The sequence below is a fragment of the Sciurus vulgaris genome (genome assembly GCF_902686455.1).
Source record: "Sciurus vulgaris genome assembly, chromosome: 5".
In the NCBI taxonomy this organism is placed as follows: Eukaryota; Metazoa; Chordata; class Mammalia; order Rodentia; family Sciuridae; genus Sciurus; species Sciurus vulgaris.
Window position 1 is genome coordinate 128,362,676 of NC_136465.1, and position 18,127 is coordinate 128,380,802.

Below are 18,127 nucleotides of genomic sequence, written 5' to 3' on the forward strand. Positions count from 1 at the left end.
ACTCTATGCTCCAAATCCAGTGCAATTTAAGATTCGCTTCCAAGAAACTGAAGCAATTTTAGTGATCTCTCATCTCAGCCTGTTTTCAGGAAAGGCCCATTGGGGCTTCTGGTAGGAAAGGTGTGCATGCCATGAACTTCACCTTCCTATAGTTCCTTAGCATCTCTAGTCAAATGATGCTGATTTTCTTTTCTTAACCTGCCTATGCTGCATCATTTCTCTACTCCGATGTGTAAAATTAAAATCTGATAAGGGTAATGTTGTACTAGAGATTTTCATTAGCTCCAGGGCTGTCTAAGCTCCATTTAATTAAAAAGGTTGCATCCAGCTGACTCATTCGGTATGAAAATTATCTAGTTTTTTTTTTTTTTTTCTTTTTTCACTGCAGAGAAGTGCAGCACATTTTAGAAGTTGGGAAACACATAATACAAGTGACCTCTGCATAAGCAAAATTTCAATTCTCAAGAAAATGTGCTCTCTTTAAAGACAGAAATGTGTTCTCCCCCTTTTAGGCCAACGCTAGTGAGACCCCTTCCTTCAAGGAATAAATAAAGAAAGCACTGGCTTAAGGAATAGGCAGGAGGAGTTGGGACAAAGAACTCACTGGAGATCCTGACTTCATTTGATTTGGGGCTCAAAGTCCCTTTTCTTGCACCAAGTTTCTTTTGGAAGTGCACAGGTAGATGGTATTTAAATACTCTGAAAACATAATGGTGTACTTTAAGACAGTGAAAATGCAGTTCCTCCTCAGCTGAACCTTTTTATTGAATAAAGGGAGTCAAGTATTGATTGTCCTAATCAAGATGTGTGATCAGAAAGGTTGTTCTCTCTCCTAAGAAAAACACCATTGGAGTAAATAGACAAAATATATAGGAACTGAGCCCTTCCTACCACTGCAACTCCCTACCAAATACATGAAGAGTTTGGTATTATTAGGTATTTTATTTTAAAAAGCGAGTTTTACTATTTGCCTTTATTACCTTTCATATAGACTGGAAATTCAATATGAATACTTTGATATGGAAGTCAAATTATTCCCCTCCTTACCACGCTCAATTTGTACCCAAGACAATTTCTTAAAAATATCAAATAGCACTAGCCTGAAAATTCTATTTCAAACAGTGTTTCTTTCTTCAACATTGGGATTTCCAGTGAATTACAAAGTTGCTTGAAAAAAAGAGATTTGGAAGAGGAAGTGGAGTACGCAAAGATAACCTGTTGTTTTGAAAAGAAGTGACAGAGGCAGAATTGAACTCAGTGTCTTTCTGCTTTCTAACTCTCTGGAGGAAGCCACAACTCCAAGACTAAGATAAAGAGATTTATCCAGATGGATCCTCTCACCATGGTCGGGTCCCTTCAGAGCCAGGCGGGTCTGATGATGGGGAAGGATCTCTAACTTGACCAGGTCGGTAGTGTTTGCCAGGAACTGAGTCGCTTCTGCCAGCGTGCAGTACTCCATGCTGGTGCCATCAATGGACAGGATGTGGTCCCCCACGTGAAGCGCACCACATCTATGGGAAGGAGAAACACTGGGTACCATGAAGCGTCTTCCTCTTTGGAATACGACTTTCATGTCCTTCATAGTTAGAGTTTCATACAGTTTTCATTTACTTAAAAAAAAAAAAAAAAGGAAAAGTTTGAGTGTTATAGGAAATACCATCTGTCAAATTATAAGCACCTCGGATGTGAATAGGAATGTAAAGTCTTGTAGAGAATGTAGAAAAATGCAAAGGAATGTTATTTTTTTTCTCTTGTCCTTCTTTAAAAAAATTATTTGGGGATGGTGATGCTGGATGTTGTGAAGTGAGCAAGAGGACAGTGAAGCGCAGGGAGAATTTTCCCCTTGACTTTTTCTGTGTTTCTTCCTCCTAGGATTTTCTATCTATAAACCCAAGTTGGTTAACATTCGGAATCTGGAGACAGGACTCTCAGAATTGGAAAAGGGTCTTTTTTTATGTGTGAATGAGAATAACTTGGGGAGCTTCAATTACTACTTCCTCAGAATTCCTTCATACAAGCTCTCAGATCGCCAGTTCTTTCTTACTGGGCTTTATTTTGTTATTCTGGAGTTAAACATTTATTAGTACAAAAGCTCTCAATGACAATGGAAATTATTCAGGATCAAGTGAGTAATAAAACCAGGCCTGCTTGGTGAGTCAAGGGGAAAGCTGGGGGCGGGGCTAGCTGCTACATCTTGCTGAACTCAGGGGACTGGCTACTGGATGAGTGGAGAAAAGCAAACACAGCAGTCAGCATCCCGACGTACCAGTCAAGTGGACAGCTCCTTAAACTGGTTACCCCCTGCGGAATGGGAAAAAACAGAGGGAGACGATTAAAGCATCCTACACCATTGGACTGGAGAACACCCCTGGATCAATGGCTGCCACAAAGGACTGCACGTTAGGGTACGACTACAGTGGAGCCGTAGACTGACCACCAGTGGGGGCTGCTGCAGGACCCTGTGTAGTTGCGGACTTCCAGGCAGGGCCAGGACACGTGGAAAAAAGGGTTGGAAACACGGGGGAGACTGGTGTGAGTTGTCTACTTCTCAAGATTTCAAATTATCCCTTCCATCTAAAATGTTATTCCATGTTGATTTACTTGTAGTGCTTCTGCTACAGGAGATGAGGATTTTCTTACCAGGAGCTATACAAGAACTGATTAGATGGGAAGACAATCTTTTTTCCCCTGCTCTTTTTACAAGTCTAAAATATTTATTAGGAAAATAAGTTTGATTTTTATTATGACACTGGAATGAATGATGTTTTAAGAGACCCTGGACAGTTGTGAAACTCAAGACTAATTACTATGGTAGTCTCAGACTTGTCTTTAAAGATCATATTCTAAAAAATGCTATTTTATTTATTTAGGGAATAAAGGAATACAATTTTATGGTAGTGGAATTTAATTGATAACAATTCAGGAAAACCTGTGACTTCTTTGCACTGGGCTTAATAAACAGCAGGTCAGCTACCCTACATCAGGAACAGACAATTACCCTAGGGCACAACAAGAAAAGTTACTTGTTTACTTGTTTGCTTGACCCTTTTTTTTTTTTTTTTCCCTTCTTATTGCTAAAGGGCACTCCAAACATCTGGATGAAGTCACACTACATCCTGGGGTGGTCAACAGTGTGGGTAAAATTTTAAGTCTCACACATTAACTTGTTTTCCTACCTTAAACTTTTATAAACTGACAAGAGAGCTGTTTTTTACTGTGTATGTGTATGTGTGTTACATTTGTGTGTGCGTGCTTGTGTGTATATATGTATAATTTTTTAAAATACATATGCAATTTTGAAAGGTAGGCACTTCTTGTGATACTCACCTATCTGCAATGCTTGCAGATTTGATTTTGTCTATGACAATGACCTGTTTGTTACAGCACATCGAGGTAGTTAGGGCAACCCCAAGGCTGGCACCAGGAGTTTTGGCAACTTCAACTAGTAAAGGCCCAGATGCTGTTGCCACAGAATCTGTCAAAGAACAAATTTCAGAATTAAAAAAAAAAAAAAAATACAAAACAAGATAAAACAAATAAGCAAATTAGCTTTTAAGCATCTTGCTGGCTAGGGTAATGCCTTATATATCTTTATGTCCTCCACATTGCTTGGCACAGTGCCAGGCACATACAATGTCTCTCAATAAATGTTTTATAAATTAACTAATTAACTCAATAATTATCTGGCACCTACTGTGAATAAATGGATGGATGGAAGGAAGGGTGGATGGATGGACAGATGGGGTTGATGGAGAAAGGATGGATTAAAAAAAGAGGAAGGAAGACAAGGAGAAAGGTAGGAAGGAAGAAAGAAGAATGAATGGCTGGATAGATGAATGATGGATTGATGGGTTGATGAATGAATGGATGGATGATGTCTCTAATTTGTCAAATAGCAGGGACAGGTAAACTAAGTGGCATATATAAATCTTTGGATCTTTCCCTGTCCTGGGCCTGACTTAGGATCACTTCTCCTTTAGGAGTGACTTCACATGCTTCAGTTTTGGCTTGGAACACTCTTCAACTCCTGCTCACTTTTGGGAAATCAGTATAAACAACAACTCCTGTGGGACACTTCTCCAACGCATGGTTGCTGAGATGTTTTACACGTGTGTTCCTGCAACCTGCTCTAATCCTTCTCTTTTAGCATACACCTCAAAGTTTCACCATGGCCAGTTTGGATTTGCCTCTGTCCTCTGCCAGACTGTAAGCTTGTTCTGAAGACAGAGATTATAGCCTGTCAATCACAGCATTTGCAGTGCCTGGCACAGTGATTAGCACATAGGTATGCAGTGAATTGGTGTTGAATGAACGTGTGAACCTGAGAACACTCTTGATGTCACTTAAAGCACAGAAGAGGCAGGTGTCATATGGGACAGAGCTCTGGACCTGAAGTTAAATGCCTGCATTTAATTCTTATTTTCACAATATTTGGGTCATGATTCCTTAGACAAGTTGCTAAAACTATCTAAGCCTGACTACTTACCTATAAGTGTACTTTTCCATGCTGCTTATTATAATTGTGTCAATGTATACTTAAAGCACTTCGCTATGCGCATAAAAGATTATTGATATATTATGACATCCAACATTTGAGTCATCTCAGTTTTTAAGACTGCATGCTGGTCTGTAATATTTTTCTGATTTTCTGCTGCTCTCTTGTTTGAGACTTGATCAGTCACTTTTGTTGTTCTGCAAGTGTATCTTCATCAAGACACCACTCAGAATAGTGAACTAAGAAACCAGTGCTTCTATGACTGAAGCTCAGGGGTTTGCACTTATTCATAAAGCTGAAGGGTTCATGTGAGAAGGCCATATTCAGTTTGAGATGAAATGAGATATTTCTTAAATAAGATAAAATGAGAACATCCATGCCAACAACATGCATCATATTCCTCCACTAAGAATTCTTGTAGATATCATGTTTCCTAAATGATCGTTAATAACCAAAAAACTTAGTATTGAAAAATGGTGACGAGAACATTACGCCTTGAATCTTCCTGTCAATTCCAGGTCAGAGTCTCATTAATGACAGGAGGAGCCAGCAGTCTTAGTCTACCAAGTGTGCCTTTTTGGTGTCATAGATATTTACCCCAGAGCCCATGGTTAATTTGCCTATATTCCTAACTCTTTGGGGGCTACTACTGTCTAGTTTGACTCAGCTTGCTGTATTAATTCCCCTGGTCTCCCTGATATCATTCTAGGGCTATTGACAATATCCTCCTTTTCTCTCCCCTCATCCTTCATTTCTAGAATTGTTTCTGTTCATATATTCACTTGGTCATGATGCTACCCAGGGCCCCCTTTACTTTAACCTTGGAGTTTATAATGAGCGGCCCCCATGCTATATGCAGCAGTGGATTGTACCTCATATAGCTCATTGTCCCCTCTGACCCCAGTAGAGAATTCTGCTCAATACCTATAGACTCCTTCCATCCCTAGGGTGGTTGATTCTGCCCACCCCTCAATTCTAACAGCAAAGATCTGCTGCTGAGTCAGTGTCCATGTCTCTAGTTCCACTCCAAAGTTGTCTTGTTCCTTGAGCATGCTCCCTAACAACCGCTATTCCTGCTCTGGTCAAATCCAGCACAACACTCTGACTATTTAGGGCCCTTTATCATATTATCTTTCTAGGACTTTAGGATGAGAAACTTTTATTTCTCAATTTCCTATTGTCTTATTGGATTTTAATAGGTAGGTTTGTGGGATGACAATCACTTATGCTTTTTCTCTTGGTTTTGTCATGTCCGAAGATAAATTTATTTTGCTTAACAGATGAGAATAATAGTTTCCATGTTACTTATACCTTAATCTCTTAATCTTTATGCTTGATGTCACAATACCATCAAGCTATGTGTATAATGTATAAAGTACATATGAAACATAATGAATTTTATGTTTATTCTTGGATACTATCCCTGATATATCTCATTAAGTATCTAAAATCAATCCCAAACCTAAGACCCTAGTGGTCCCAAGCATTATGGGTAAGAGAGTCATCCTGTATCATGATGAAATGTCAGAGTTTCAAAAGAGGTTATTAGGATATTCAAAAATTGTTTAAATATAAATTCTAAAATTATTATTATTTTTTCCTGACCTACCATTGTGTCTAAGTATGGAAACTTGTATTCTTGTATGATTCTCATGCTCCAATTAGAGTGAAAATTAATATTAAATTTTTCTTTTGGAAAGAAATGAGGAACAGGGATACCAGGAAGTTGAGGATTAGGGAACCAGACCTTTGCACTGTTCAGTCAGAGGGGAGGGAAGTCACCCACAGCTGTTCTGACGTGCCTCAGTGACTGGAAGCTGGAGCAGCAGTCCTTTTTTGAGTAGGATTTTTCTTATTAAGGCTTTAAAGGAACAAGTGCATTTGGGGGAAGAGAATGTGCAATTCATGAGTCTTGTAAATTTTAAAGTAGAAAACTTCAAAATTCTGAGACAAGAAAGATTTGAAGTCATGGTTGAGGGAAGAGGCAGTGCAGCTTAGGACTGGGGGGCTGGAGGAAGTCCCTTCTCTATCACCAGCTTGACATCATCTCCTTTTACCTCATCTCTTCATGTATAAGATGAGGATGTATCTGACTCAGTGAGTCCTCAAAGAAACAGTGGTGATGACAGGAGAAAATTAAGGAAGGCTAATCACCTGCATAAAGTACACAGCAGCTAGAATGGAAACCCCCAATCCTGCTAATGAACAGAATAGGTGACGTGCTAGATATAAAAGTGATTTTAGACAATTGATGTTTATGAAGATGGCATGAAAAACTTCAAAAATTTTTAAAATTTTGATGACTGCAATAACATCCCTTAAAGACTGATTTGAGCTGGGCATGGTGGCACACTCCTGTAGTCCAAGTGACCCTGGAGGCTGAGGTGGGAGGATGGAGAGTTCAAAGCCAGCTTCAGCAAAGGCAAGGCACTAAGCAACTCAGTGAGACCCTGTCTCTAAATAAAATACAAAATAGGGCTGGGAATGTGGCTCAGCGGTCAAGTGCCCCTGAGTTCAATCCCTGGTACCCACCCCTCCCCAAGAAAAAAAAAATACTGACTGGAAGGATGGTCCCAAATCTTTATATATATATATATTATATTATATTTATATAATAAGCTTTCACATTCAGGAGTTTCCAGGACACAACAACTTTCTAAGAAGATTATATCATAGAGGTTTTAATTAGAAAAATGTGGTGAGGAGGGGAGGGTGCTTATCTCATATAAGGATCATCCTCAGGAGCCTGCAGTTCCACTCGCCATGATCATGGTAGAATCTGTGTCCAGCACACATCTGCCTCTGAACTCCCACTACCACTGGAACAATTTTTTGGTTTGATAGGCAGGACAGACCCACGTTCAACTGAAGGGCAAGTTCACCCATCCCATTGCTGCTTCTCCCAGTTCCCTTCTGTCTTAACGGCCCACATTGACCCTCATCGTGTAAACCAGAAGCTCCAGAGCCATTCCCAACTCCATTTTTTCTTTCATTCCCACTCATTCCTTTTGATTCTACTTCCTAACTGCTTTCTTCATTTTTAGTTTCCAACTCGATGATCACTATTTTAGCCCAAGCAACCACTGTTTTTTATCTCAACATCCTCTCATGCCCTCTACCTTTTCCCAGTCCAGAGTGGTGTTTTAAAAAGTGACTATTCCACTAGGCTAATGCCATGCTTAGAACATTTCAACAGCTGTCCTGGCAACAGGGTGAAAGTTCTAATGTGGTCTATAAGGACCTTCATGCTCTGGCTCCTGCTTCTCCTATCAGTTCTGTTTTCCTCCATTCTGTTGTCCTCTCAGCTCTAGGTCCCTACTCCTCTTTTGATTCTTCAGAAATTCTATAAGCCAGGTGTGGTGGCATATGTCTGTAATTCCAGCTACTCAGGAGGCTGAGACAGGAGGATTGCATGCTCAAGGTCATCCTGGGAAACTTAGAGAGACTCTGTCTCAAAATAAAAGGTCTACAGATGTAGCTCAGTGGTTGAGCACCCCTGGGTTCCATCCACAGTAATACACCCCCCCACACACATGTACAAATGCCATGGGCACTTCTGCCTCGAGTTCCTTATATATACTATTCTCTCCACCCAGAATGTTCCAGCTCTTCCCCCGTGCCCTCCTTCACATGCTTCATCACCACGGTTCTGCTCAAATGTCACATCCTCAGGGATTCCTGCCTTGAAGTGAAAACCACAACAACCTGCCTATTATAAACTTTTGTAAGACCTGTACTTTTCCTTTATAGCACTCATAATACATGCAATTTGATAATTAATTCTGTAACTAGCTGTCAGTTAATTGCTCCTTGATTAAAAATGTAAGCTCACGCAGCAGGGATTGTGTATGTTCTGCTCATGACTGTGATGCTCCACAATGTCTAAACAGTAGATATATACAGAATAGGTGCCCAGTGGTATTTGTTAATGCAATGAGTTAAAGAATGAACATCTATTATGTTCTTCAAGCCTCTATGTTAATGATATTGATACAAAAATTTAAGTCATGTTCTTTTGCTTGATACAGTTCTCAGAGTATTTGGGATCATGTTAATTCCATGCTTAAACCCTTTCAATGACTGTTCTTGCAAAAGGATGCATATATGTACCTTGATGACATTGGTGATATGGAGGGATATGTTTTATTTTGTCTAACTTCTAATCCTACATAAAGAACTCCCTCTAATTCATCATAACTTCAGATTGTGAACTACTTGAATTTATTGGATAGCTCAAGCATTAGCGCAAAGGGCTTTGAAGGAAAGGTAGCCCCACCTTCTTCCAGATGAAAAATGAACTGATTAGTCATTCTTCCTCCATATAGGGACACTAACACATCTGGAAAAAGATAAGTGAATACAACATCTTCAGGATATTGAGCTCTTAAAAGAGGCTGAAGTCACTCAGGGATTGGCGTGGAGGACCTGCCTCTTAAAATCATGAAGAGACGTGAAGGCACTGGAAGGCTGGGTGAGGGCACTGCCTGACCTCAGGAGAATCTACCGAGCCAGGTTATCTGCAGAGGACTCTAAATGAGTCATGTTGACTAACAGCTGAACACAACCAGGGGATGGAGAATGCTTGCTTAAGTCAGCGTCCTGGCAAGAAACAGACGACACATTCAAATCAAGACAATCTGAGGTGAATTTAATAAGGGAACTATTTAGAAAGGAGTGGAACGGGAACAGGGAAACCACAAGGAATAGCACAGTTCTCTGGGGCTAGAAGCCATGGGGCACCAGACACTATTAAGCCTGGAAAGGCAAAGAACAGACATGTTAGTGGAATGGGGATTCGGAAAGGACTAAATAGCAAGGGCTACCTGACATGAGCTGGGACCTTCAGTCAAGGGATGCAGTCAATCCCAGGGAATCCACAGGGAAGAAGCCAGGGGAAATACTCGACAACTTTGCCCTCCCTTCAGCTGATCTGCAGCCATAATTTCGTATTAGCCAAACATAACTGGAAGCAAGTTATCTTTCCACATACATCTTGGATCTTCTTGCTTTAAGCAAAATATGTAATATAAAGAATTGCCCAGGAACAAGAAGAGCCCATAAATGCCTTATCCACAAGGGTTAATTACAGGTGCTTCAACTGAACTACAAGAACCGTAAGTAAATCTGTAGATACAGAAAGTGTATTAGTAGCTGCCAGAGACTGGGGGAGAGGGGAAATGACTACTTAATGGATGTAAGTTTTCCTTTTGGGATAATAAAAATGTTTTGAAACTAGACAGAGGTGACGTCTACACAATATTGTAAATGTACTAAATGCCTTTGAATTGTAAGCTTGACAATGGTTAGTATACTATAAGAATTTTGCTTCAATAAAAAGAAATGACTCTGAACTTCCTGGCAACCAAGACAATAAAAGAAACATGATCAATTATGTAGTTCCCACTTTGGGGAAGGAGAAAGTCTACCAGTTCCTATAGCGGAAATAAAGATCCTTCTAGCAAGGAACTCTAAAAAATACGTCCTCCATGGGGTTTTACACATAGATATTGGTAAAGGATAATGGCTAATGTCCTCACCACATTTTCATACCAGGATGCAGAGGTGGTTCCAATGGTTGTTCCTGGATCATAGTTGAGGCACAAGAGTAGAAAGCAATTCAGTGATAGTGTCTCCAAAACGGGACAAGCTGATGTGTTGGTCAACTTTAAAGACACATCCTAGAGTAGATCTGCTGAATATTTCTCTAGAAATCTTTGCTAGATATTAATCTTTTCTCTCATTTAGGTTTCTTTTTTTTTAATTGTTCGATTTATATTATAAACAAATGGGGTACAACTTGTTTCTCTGGTTGTACATGAAGTAGAGGCGTACCATTTGTGTAATCATACATTTACATAGGGTAATGGTGTTTGATTCATTCTGTTATTTTTTCCCTTCCCCCCACCCCTCCCACTCCTCTTTTCCTTCTGTACAGTCCCTCCTTCCTCCATTCTTGCCTCCCTCCACCCCCATTATGTATCATCATCTGCTTATCAGTGAGATCATTTGCCCTTTGGTTTTTTGAGATTGGCTTATCTCACTTAGCATGATATTCTCCAATTTCATCCATTTGCTTGCAAATGCCATAATTTTATTATTCTTTATAGCTGAGTAATATTCTATTGTGTGTGTGTATATATATATATATATATATATATATATATATATATATATATATATATATACCACAGTTTCTTTATCCATTCATCCATTGAAGGACATCTAGGTTGGTTCCACAATCTGGCTATTGTGAATTGAGCAGCCATGAACATTGATGTGGCTATATCTCTGTATGCTGATTTTAAGTCCTTTGGGTATAGACCTAGGAGTGGAATAGCTGAGTCAAATGGTGGTTCCATTCCAAGTTTTCTAAGGAATCTCCACACTGCTTTCCAGAGTGGCTGCACTAATTTGCAACCCCACCAGCAATGTATGAGTGTACCTTTTTCCCCACATCCTCGCCAACACCTGTTGTTGCTAGTATTCTTGATAATTGCCATTCTAATTGGGGTGAGATGGAATCTTAGGGTAGTTTTGATTTGCATTTCTCTTATCACTAGAGATTCACTTAGGTTTCTAACAGTAGCTAGGTATTAGACAATTCCAGAAGGTCCCCCATGATTAGGCTCTGGTATTATAGCATTTTATATAGGTGACTAGAACCAGATCCATACACTTTGGACATTAGATGAATCAGTGGCAGCATAATATACTACCAGAAGGCTGGAGAAGCCTAAGCAGATTCTTGCCAGAGTAGAAGGCCACCCAGAGTAGAAGGTCACCCAGAGTAGAAGGCCACAAAAATGACCTTTCTAAGACTGCAGGTTACGTTGTCATTCATGCAACAACATGAATTTAGAGAATACATTTATTGAGTGCCAACTATATGTCAGGCACATCAGATGGTATTGGGATTCAAAGATGAAAATTTATTATCCCTTCCTTCTAGAAACTCTTTGGAATCCCATGCCAAGAAGGTTTGTGTGTGTGTGTATGTGTGTGTGTGTGTGTGTGTGTGTGTGTGTGTGTAAAACTCCTGGATTCTACTATAAAAATATATTCTGTTGAGTGTCACGAACATTCTAGTTACATTTTGTCCTTTTAACTGTAAGATCCATAGTTTTTGAAAGCCTTCCCATTCCTTCTCTGCCCTGCTCAGTAAAATTTTTAATAAGTATGGTCAAAGTGCTCATAAAAAATAATGGATTATCTACTAGGATATGATATCAAGGTTTCTAGGAATATTACTTAAGTATGTCAGAAGATCCACAGAAGGTGGCTAATGCTATCTATCCATAAGGTTTATAGAAAGGCAGTTGTTATTACCAACTAAGAATGGCAAGTATCAAACAAATGGCAGAGATAGTTGAGCAAGATGAGCTGGCATGGTTGGCAAGAGCTTATTAGATGAGATAGAATTTAATCTGAATGTTTCTCAGTTGGCTTTATTTTAATGGGCCCTAGGAAAACCACAAAACTATTTTAGCAAGCATGACTTTCCAGCAATACCCACATGGCAGTTACTTTCTGCCTCACAGAAGGGAATCTACAAATGTTAACGTTTAATTGATCATTAGCCTTGTCTGGCAATTGCTTTTCATAATAAATGTTTCCTCACAACAACTTGAGAAGCTCATACTACCTTGTGGGGCTCAGCCTATTTCCCTCTCTGCCACACAATTCCATGCACAGAGAGCATTATGGTGGCTAGGAGTCCAAAGCTCTGGCTTGATTCCAACATGTCTAATAAGAAGCTGGGAAAAAAATAAGTATAAGTGGATAAATGAGACACTCTTAGTTAAGAAGGTGCAAGAGGAAAAAAATGGAGTGTGTCAAAATGAGAAAAATAAACAGAAGAAAAATCAGAAAGAAATAATCAAAAGCCCATCCCTAAATAGATGATTAGTTCATCCAGCTGAAATGGAGCACAGTTGAAAAACATGGATCATGCAGATATAAATTATTCATGGCTAAAGGCATCTCAGTCATTAAGATATTTACTCCAAAAGTAAAACCCTTGCACGCTGTGTTGATTTATGGGCTACATAATTACATGAGATACGCTGATGACTGTTTGCATGGGAAACACTCTGGATTTTTTATTTTGTTAATCAGTTTTCCCACTTCTAAGCCCTGCATTTCAATGAGTGTAAGGCTTGATTAGAACCTCCTGGGGGTAGCAGAAAGACTGTATGTGGCAAATCAGCTTTGTCTACCTTGTATTCCTACAGATAAAAAGTACCTATTGGGGACTTTTCAACTTACTGTTAGTCAAAAATACTTTTATTAAAGCTATCATATTAAGTAATGCTTCTAATAATTTTTAGCCTTTTCAGATAAGCAAAACTCCAATAAAATTTTAATTGCTGATTTCTTTTATTTTTGTCTATTAAAATGTAGTATTTAACAAATACTTAGGCTGAAGTGCATCTTCAGGCTCAAATGAGCTTTATCTTAAATCCTAGCTTTTCAAGCTTATTAAAGGAGACAACAGGAATATTATTGTATTGTAAGAGTCAAAGCAAGTGAAACTCATAGCACATTTGAGTTTTATACAGCATGATTAGTGACTGACCCCCATTCTCTGCAACAGGCTCATCCCAGTAATTTCATTAACTTTGGAATAACCTGATCCTCCATTTCACATTTTTTTGGTATATTGCTTGTTAGTTTATATTATTTTTAAAAAATTTTAATTGAAACGTAGAAACACAGAAAATGCATAAAATCATAAATTAAAATTTGATAAAACTGAACACAGCTGTGTAACCATTCCCAGACCTAGAAATAGAACTTCAACATCAAAGAATTCGCCACTATGTACTCCTTTAAATCATGCCCCTACTCAAGGCTAACCATTAGCCTGACTTAGAATAGGTTAGGCTACTGACACCAGTAGTTCAAAAACTACTTATCTTGGCTTCTTTTGCTCAATATTACATTTGTGAAATTCGTGCATATCGTTGGGGTAGTTTTAGTTTATTCTTATTGCTGTATGGTATTGCATGGGGCAATTATGCACTATTTATTTACTCTACTATTTAGGTATTTTCTGGTTTTTGGCAATTATGGATATTTTTGCCAGGATATGCTAGTAGGTCTTTTGGTCAACATGGGTATGCATTTTTGTGGGAGCTATAAGTGGAAGTGGATTGACTGGGTCATAGGGTAGGAATATTTTCTGCTTCTAGAAATACTGTCAGAGTTTTCCAAAAGAATTTGTATGAATTTATCTTCCCTCTAGCAGGGAATGAGATTTCTAGTTGTACCATGTGTTGCCTCCTCTGGCTATGGTGGGGCTTTTCCACTGGAGCCATTCAGCTGAGCGAGTAGTGGCATTACATGGTCATTTTTCAGTTTGCATTTCCCAGATGACTAAGGTAGTTGAGCGATTTTTTATATACTTATTGGTCACTTGAATATCATTGTTGGTAGATTGTCTAAGAATTTTCCCTGGTTTTCTATTAAGTTGTTTGGCATATTGCTTTGTGAGAATTTAAAAAACATAGTCTGCTATGAATCATTGTTGGATATGTGGTTTGCAAATATATTTTCTCCTTCTAAGGCTTACCATTTCAGTCTTTTATTGGTATCTTTTGACAAAGAGAAGTTATTCACTTTATTATAGTTATATTTTGAGTTGTGTTTAAGAAATTTTTACTTAGTTTAAAACTATAATGGTCTCCTATACTTTTCCTACAGTCTTTATTATTTAACTTCTTTTTAGATTGGGAATCCCTGTGGAGTTGATTTCTATGTATTGTGTGAAGTAGGGTCAAGGTGAATCTTCTCCACATGAACATAACTTACACATCATAATTTTTAGAAGAGACCATTATTTCTATTGCATTGCAATATCACCTGTACCATAAATCAGGTGACAAAATATGCACATATCTATTTCTGGACCCTCTGCTCTGTTTGTCCTTCTTGTGCTGGAACTATACTATCTTAATTATTTTACCTTCTTAATGGATCTTGCTATCTGACAATATAAGTTCTCTGGTTCTGTTGTTGTTCTAAGAATCTTGACTTTTCTTGACTCTGTATTTAGTTCAGGACAAACTAGAGTGCAGCAACTAGATAAGACAGGGAGTTGAAGTTCCTGCCAAGAGAATAGTAATATATGAAATAATCATACAAGGATTTATACTAAAAGATTTCAGTATTAAATTTGATACAGTGACATAGTTTTTATAGATACTTAAACATGCTATGTGGAGCACTAACCAAACTCTCTTCAATTTCTAGGGTCTTGATGTATCTAAATATTAAAGAAATTTAAATTTTTTTAAATGGAAGGTAGGAAAAGATCAGTTACAAAATTTCTTAATTTTCTTGATCATGTTTTAGATAGGAATTGATTTTTGAAAGTAATAAAAGCATGCTATGCCACTATGTGATATACTTCCACTGATTTTCTGAGCTCAGCATAGTGAGTTGGCGCAGACTTTCAGACACCACCATGTCCCTTATTGCACAAGCTCTAGAAGCTTCCATTTCCATTGTCAGTACTGATGTGAAGATTTTGGAAAGAGGGCCTAATTTTATCAAGAACAATCTTTCAGGAAACTCAAAGTTTAAGTCTTCATTTGATTTGAAAAGGGTGAATAGTCAAATCAATCTGTCACGTAAGTGAGGAATACCCAAAGAAAGTGAAACTATTTACCACCTAAGTGAAAAATCCTTTGCCCTGTCTGCTATAAAGACTTGGCACATTACACATGGCTACTGCCCAATCATCCTATTTTATGTCATCATTCTCTGGAAAGTTTGATTCCTTCTCAGTCTAAAATTAGTTACTGTCAGGTTTTTCTGGGCTAGATAAGTGATCCACACAGAAAATGGAATGATTCTCCATCAGGCTCTGCTGAAGCAGAGAAACTGCTTGAGTAGGAGTAAGTGCCTGGCAGCTTGAAAAAGAATTGTTACTACTCAGGACTCAACCTCCCAAAACTGGAAAGGAACTGTCAGTCAGGGGGCGTTAATGGCTTAATAGCAAGATGCAAGCTCTCCCTGGCATCCTGCGCTAGACTTGGCTATATGATTACAGTTAAAAAAAAAAAATAGCGTCTCCTAGTTCTCTAAGAACCAGATCTGAAATAAGACAAATAAATACCAGCTACTCAGGTATTCTAAAGCCAGTTTACTTGGAAGTTATCAAAAAATATACTTCGAAATATCAAAGGCATCTTTATTTCTCACTAAGATCCTCAGGTTTTTATAGGAGGTAGACATAATATTAAAAAACGAATCAATACTGGGAAAATGCATAGGTTTAAAGATACGGCTAGATTAAGAAAAGAAACAGCAACTTGATCATTATGCATTAAAACAACCAGTGTGGAAGCAAAGTGAGCCCTACCAGAGTATCCACAGAGCAAAAGTGCTAAGACAGCCCTGTGGCTTGGACCAGTGTGACCACTGGACAGGAAAAATAAGTGTACAATCCAGAGTCTTACATCTAATGGAACCTCAATAAATACCTATTAATCAGAAACAATATCTCCAATTAGAAAAATCTGACATATAGCTGGAAGGAATAGCAAAAAAGTTGGATATCAGAACCAAAGGAATTAAGACAGGTTAGAATGATGGATGAAAAATTAAAGATTAGTATTTATTATTCCTTATATTATTGTGGAGAGTTACAGTTTTACAAAGTGCTTTCACATATATCATCTCATGCTCACAAAACCCCTCTGAGACAGGCCTTAACATTTTAAATGCTTTGTAGGTGATTCTACTGTGCAGTGAGGTGGAAATGACTGCTATAGGCTGTAAGGTTTGGCTGGTAGTAAGTTGTCCTATCATGAGTGCTCATGTTGAGTTCATAAGGAGGGTCCTGAGGGCCTCCCAGAATTGCAGAATGTCCTAGTAAATGGTGCTGCTCCAATTATTTGGAGACGTTAACTTTTCAGATCATCATCTCCACAGAGCCTTAGATGTCTTTAGAAGAATGTGACATAATGTTTTCACCTGATTTGTGAGATAGGTCTTCTCTAGGCATCTGTTTCTTGACCACATTTTAGACAAGAAGTGTGTTTGAAAGTGATAAAAGCAATCTCTGCCACTATGGGATATACTTACACTGACAGACATTGAGGAACTCCTCATTTCAAAGTACCAGAGTAAGACACTCTCCTAAATCTGTATACACAACACAAAGAAGACCTGACTAGTTCTTTGGGGACCATGAGGATCTATGGAGTCTAACTACATGTGCTACTGTTTGGATGTGGTTTGTTCCTCAAATTCATGTGTTGGAAGCTTGGTAACTAGTACAGCAATGTGGGAAGTGATAGAACCTTTAAGGGGTGGGACTAGTGAAAGGTCCTGAGGTCATTGAGAGTGCTGCCCTTGTAGGAAATGCTGGTCTTTTGAAGTGAGTTCTTAAGACAGCAAATTTTCAGAGTGAGCCTAACCCATGTGTAGTTCTCTGGCTCCCTGTCTGGTGATGTGATTGCTCACTCCCACATACGCTTCTCCTATGTTGTCACCCACCATGATGACCACCCCCCCACCCCCCGGGAAGGCCAAGTCAATGGGCTGACTAATCTTGGATTATAAATCCAAGCCTCTAAAACTATGAGGCAAATAAACCTCTTTTATTTATGGTTAAAGTAGCCTATGTCAGGTATTTAATAATAGTAACAAAATGGATAAATACAATGTACATTTTGCACATGCCCATAGAATTAAGGAAGGCAAGAGCCTTTGCCAAAGGACAAGAGGTAATAGATTGTCTCATTTTAAAATCTTCACTATAGAACTCTTTATTTTAATGATGACACTGAAGGAACATTCCAGATATCTTTACTGTGCTAAGAAGTAAACAGAGGCCTTATTTTAGAGTACCCCTGTGTTTCTTTTCCTAGGCTACTTATTCTTCTCCTGTTTTCTGAGGCAAGCTGGATTCTAAAAATTCTGATTCATTTTATGGAAATCTGGGCTGCAGGTGGTGCCTGCGAATCCGTGAAGACATCTCTGGGTACGTCTGAGATATTAGCAAGGTAAAGGAAAAAGAGGTAAGAGGATTCCAGGAAAATTATACCCCACTCCTTTAGTCTGAGTAGCTTTACCATAATCTGAATCGATAAAAATGCCCAAATGATTAAACTTCAGTAGATAATTAATTCATTGTCTCACTTTCTTCCTTCTTACTCAGAACTTCCTTAGGCACTTAATGTTAAATATTTGATGTTCTAGGATTTGTGTGTGTGTGGGGGGGCAGTGCTCAATAATTCACTTAGGCCTAAATTACTATATTTTAAATGGTAAGATTCCACTTTTATTTTTAAATGCTCTTTGCAAGACTTCTATTATTGAAAGAATATTAACTGAGTCTTACACTTCAAATTCAGAATCTTAAGTTTAGAAAATATAAGGATGTATTCCATTACTTATTCTTCCACCTTCAAAATGTTCATCTATATTTAAAACATTTATTATTTTCTACATCTGCTGTAATTTCTCTTAATCTTCTGTGGGTACAATATCAGATCTGTGAAGTCCATTGGGATTTAATCCTGGGTATAACATCATGTGATTTGTGTCACCTTGGATAATTAACCTCTTTAAATCACAGCTACTTCATCTGTAAAAAATAAGGATAATAATGTGCTGTGTCAT

The 18,127-nt window shown here is 38.4% G+C and overlaps 1 protein-coding gene across 1 annotated transcript in view; it reads right to left on the reverse strand.

Moving 5' to 3' along the window:
* The window catches only part of GRIP1 (glutamate receptor interacting protein 1), a 364,416-nt gene that overhangs the window by 85,508 nt on the left and 260,781 nt on the right, over positions 1-18,127 (reverse strand). Inside the window, 2 exon segments of the mRNA XM_079142206.1 lie at positions 1,342-1,511; positions 3,328-3,475. Coding sequence (XP_078998332.1) covers positions 1,342-1,511; positions 3,328-3,475 — 318 coding nt within the window.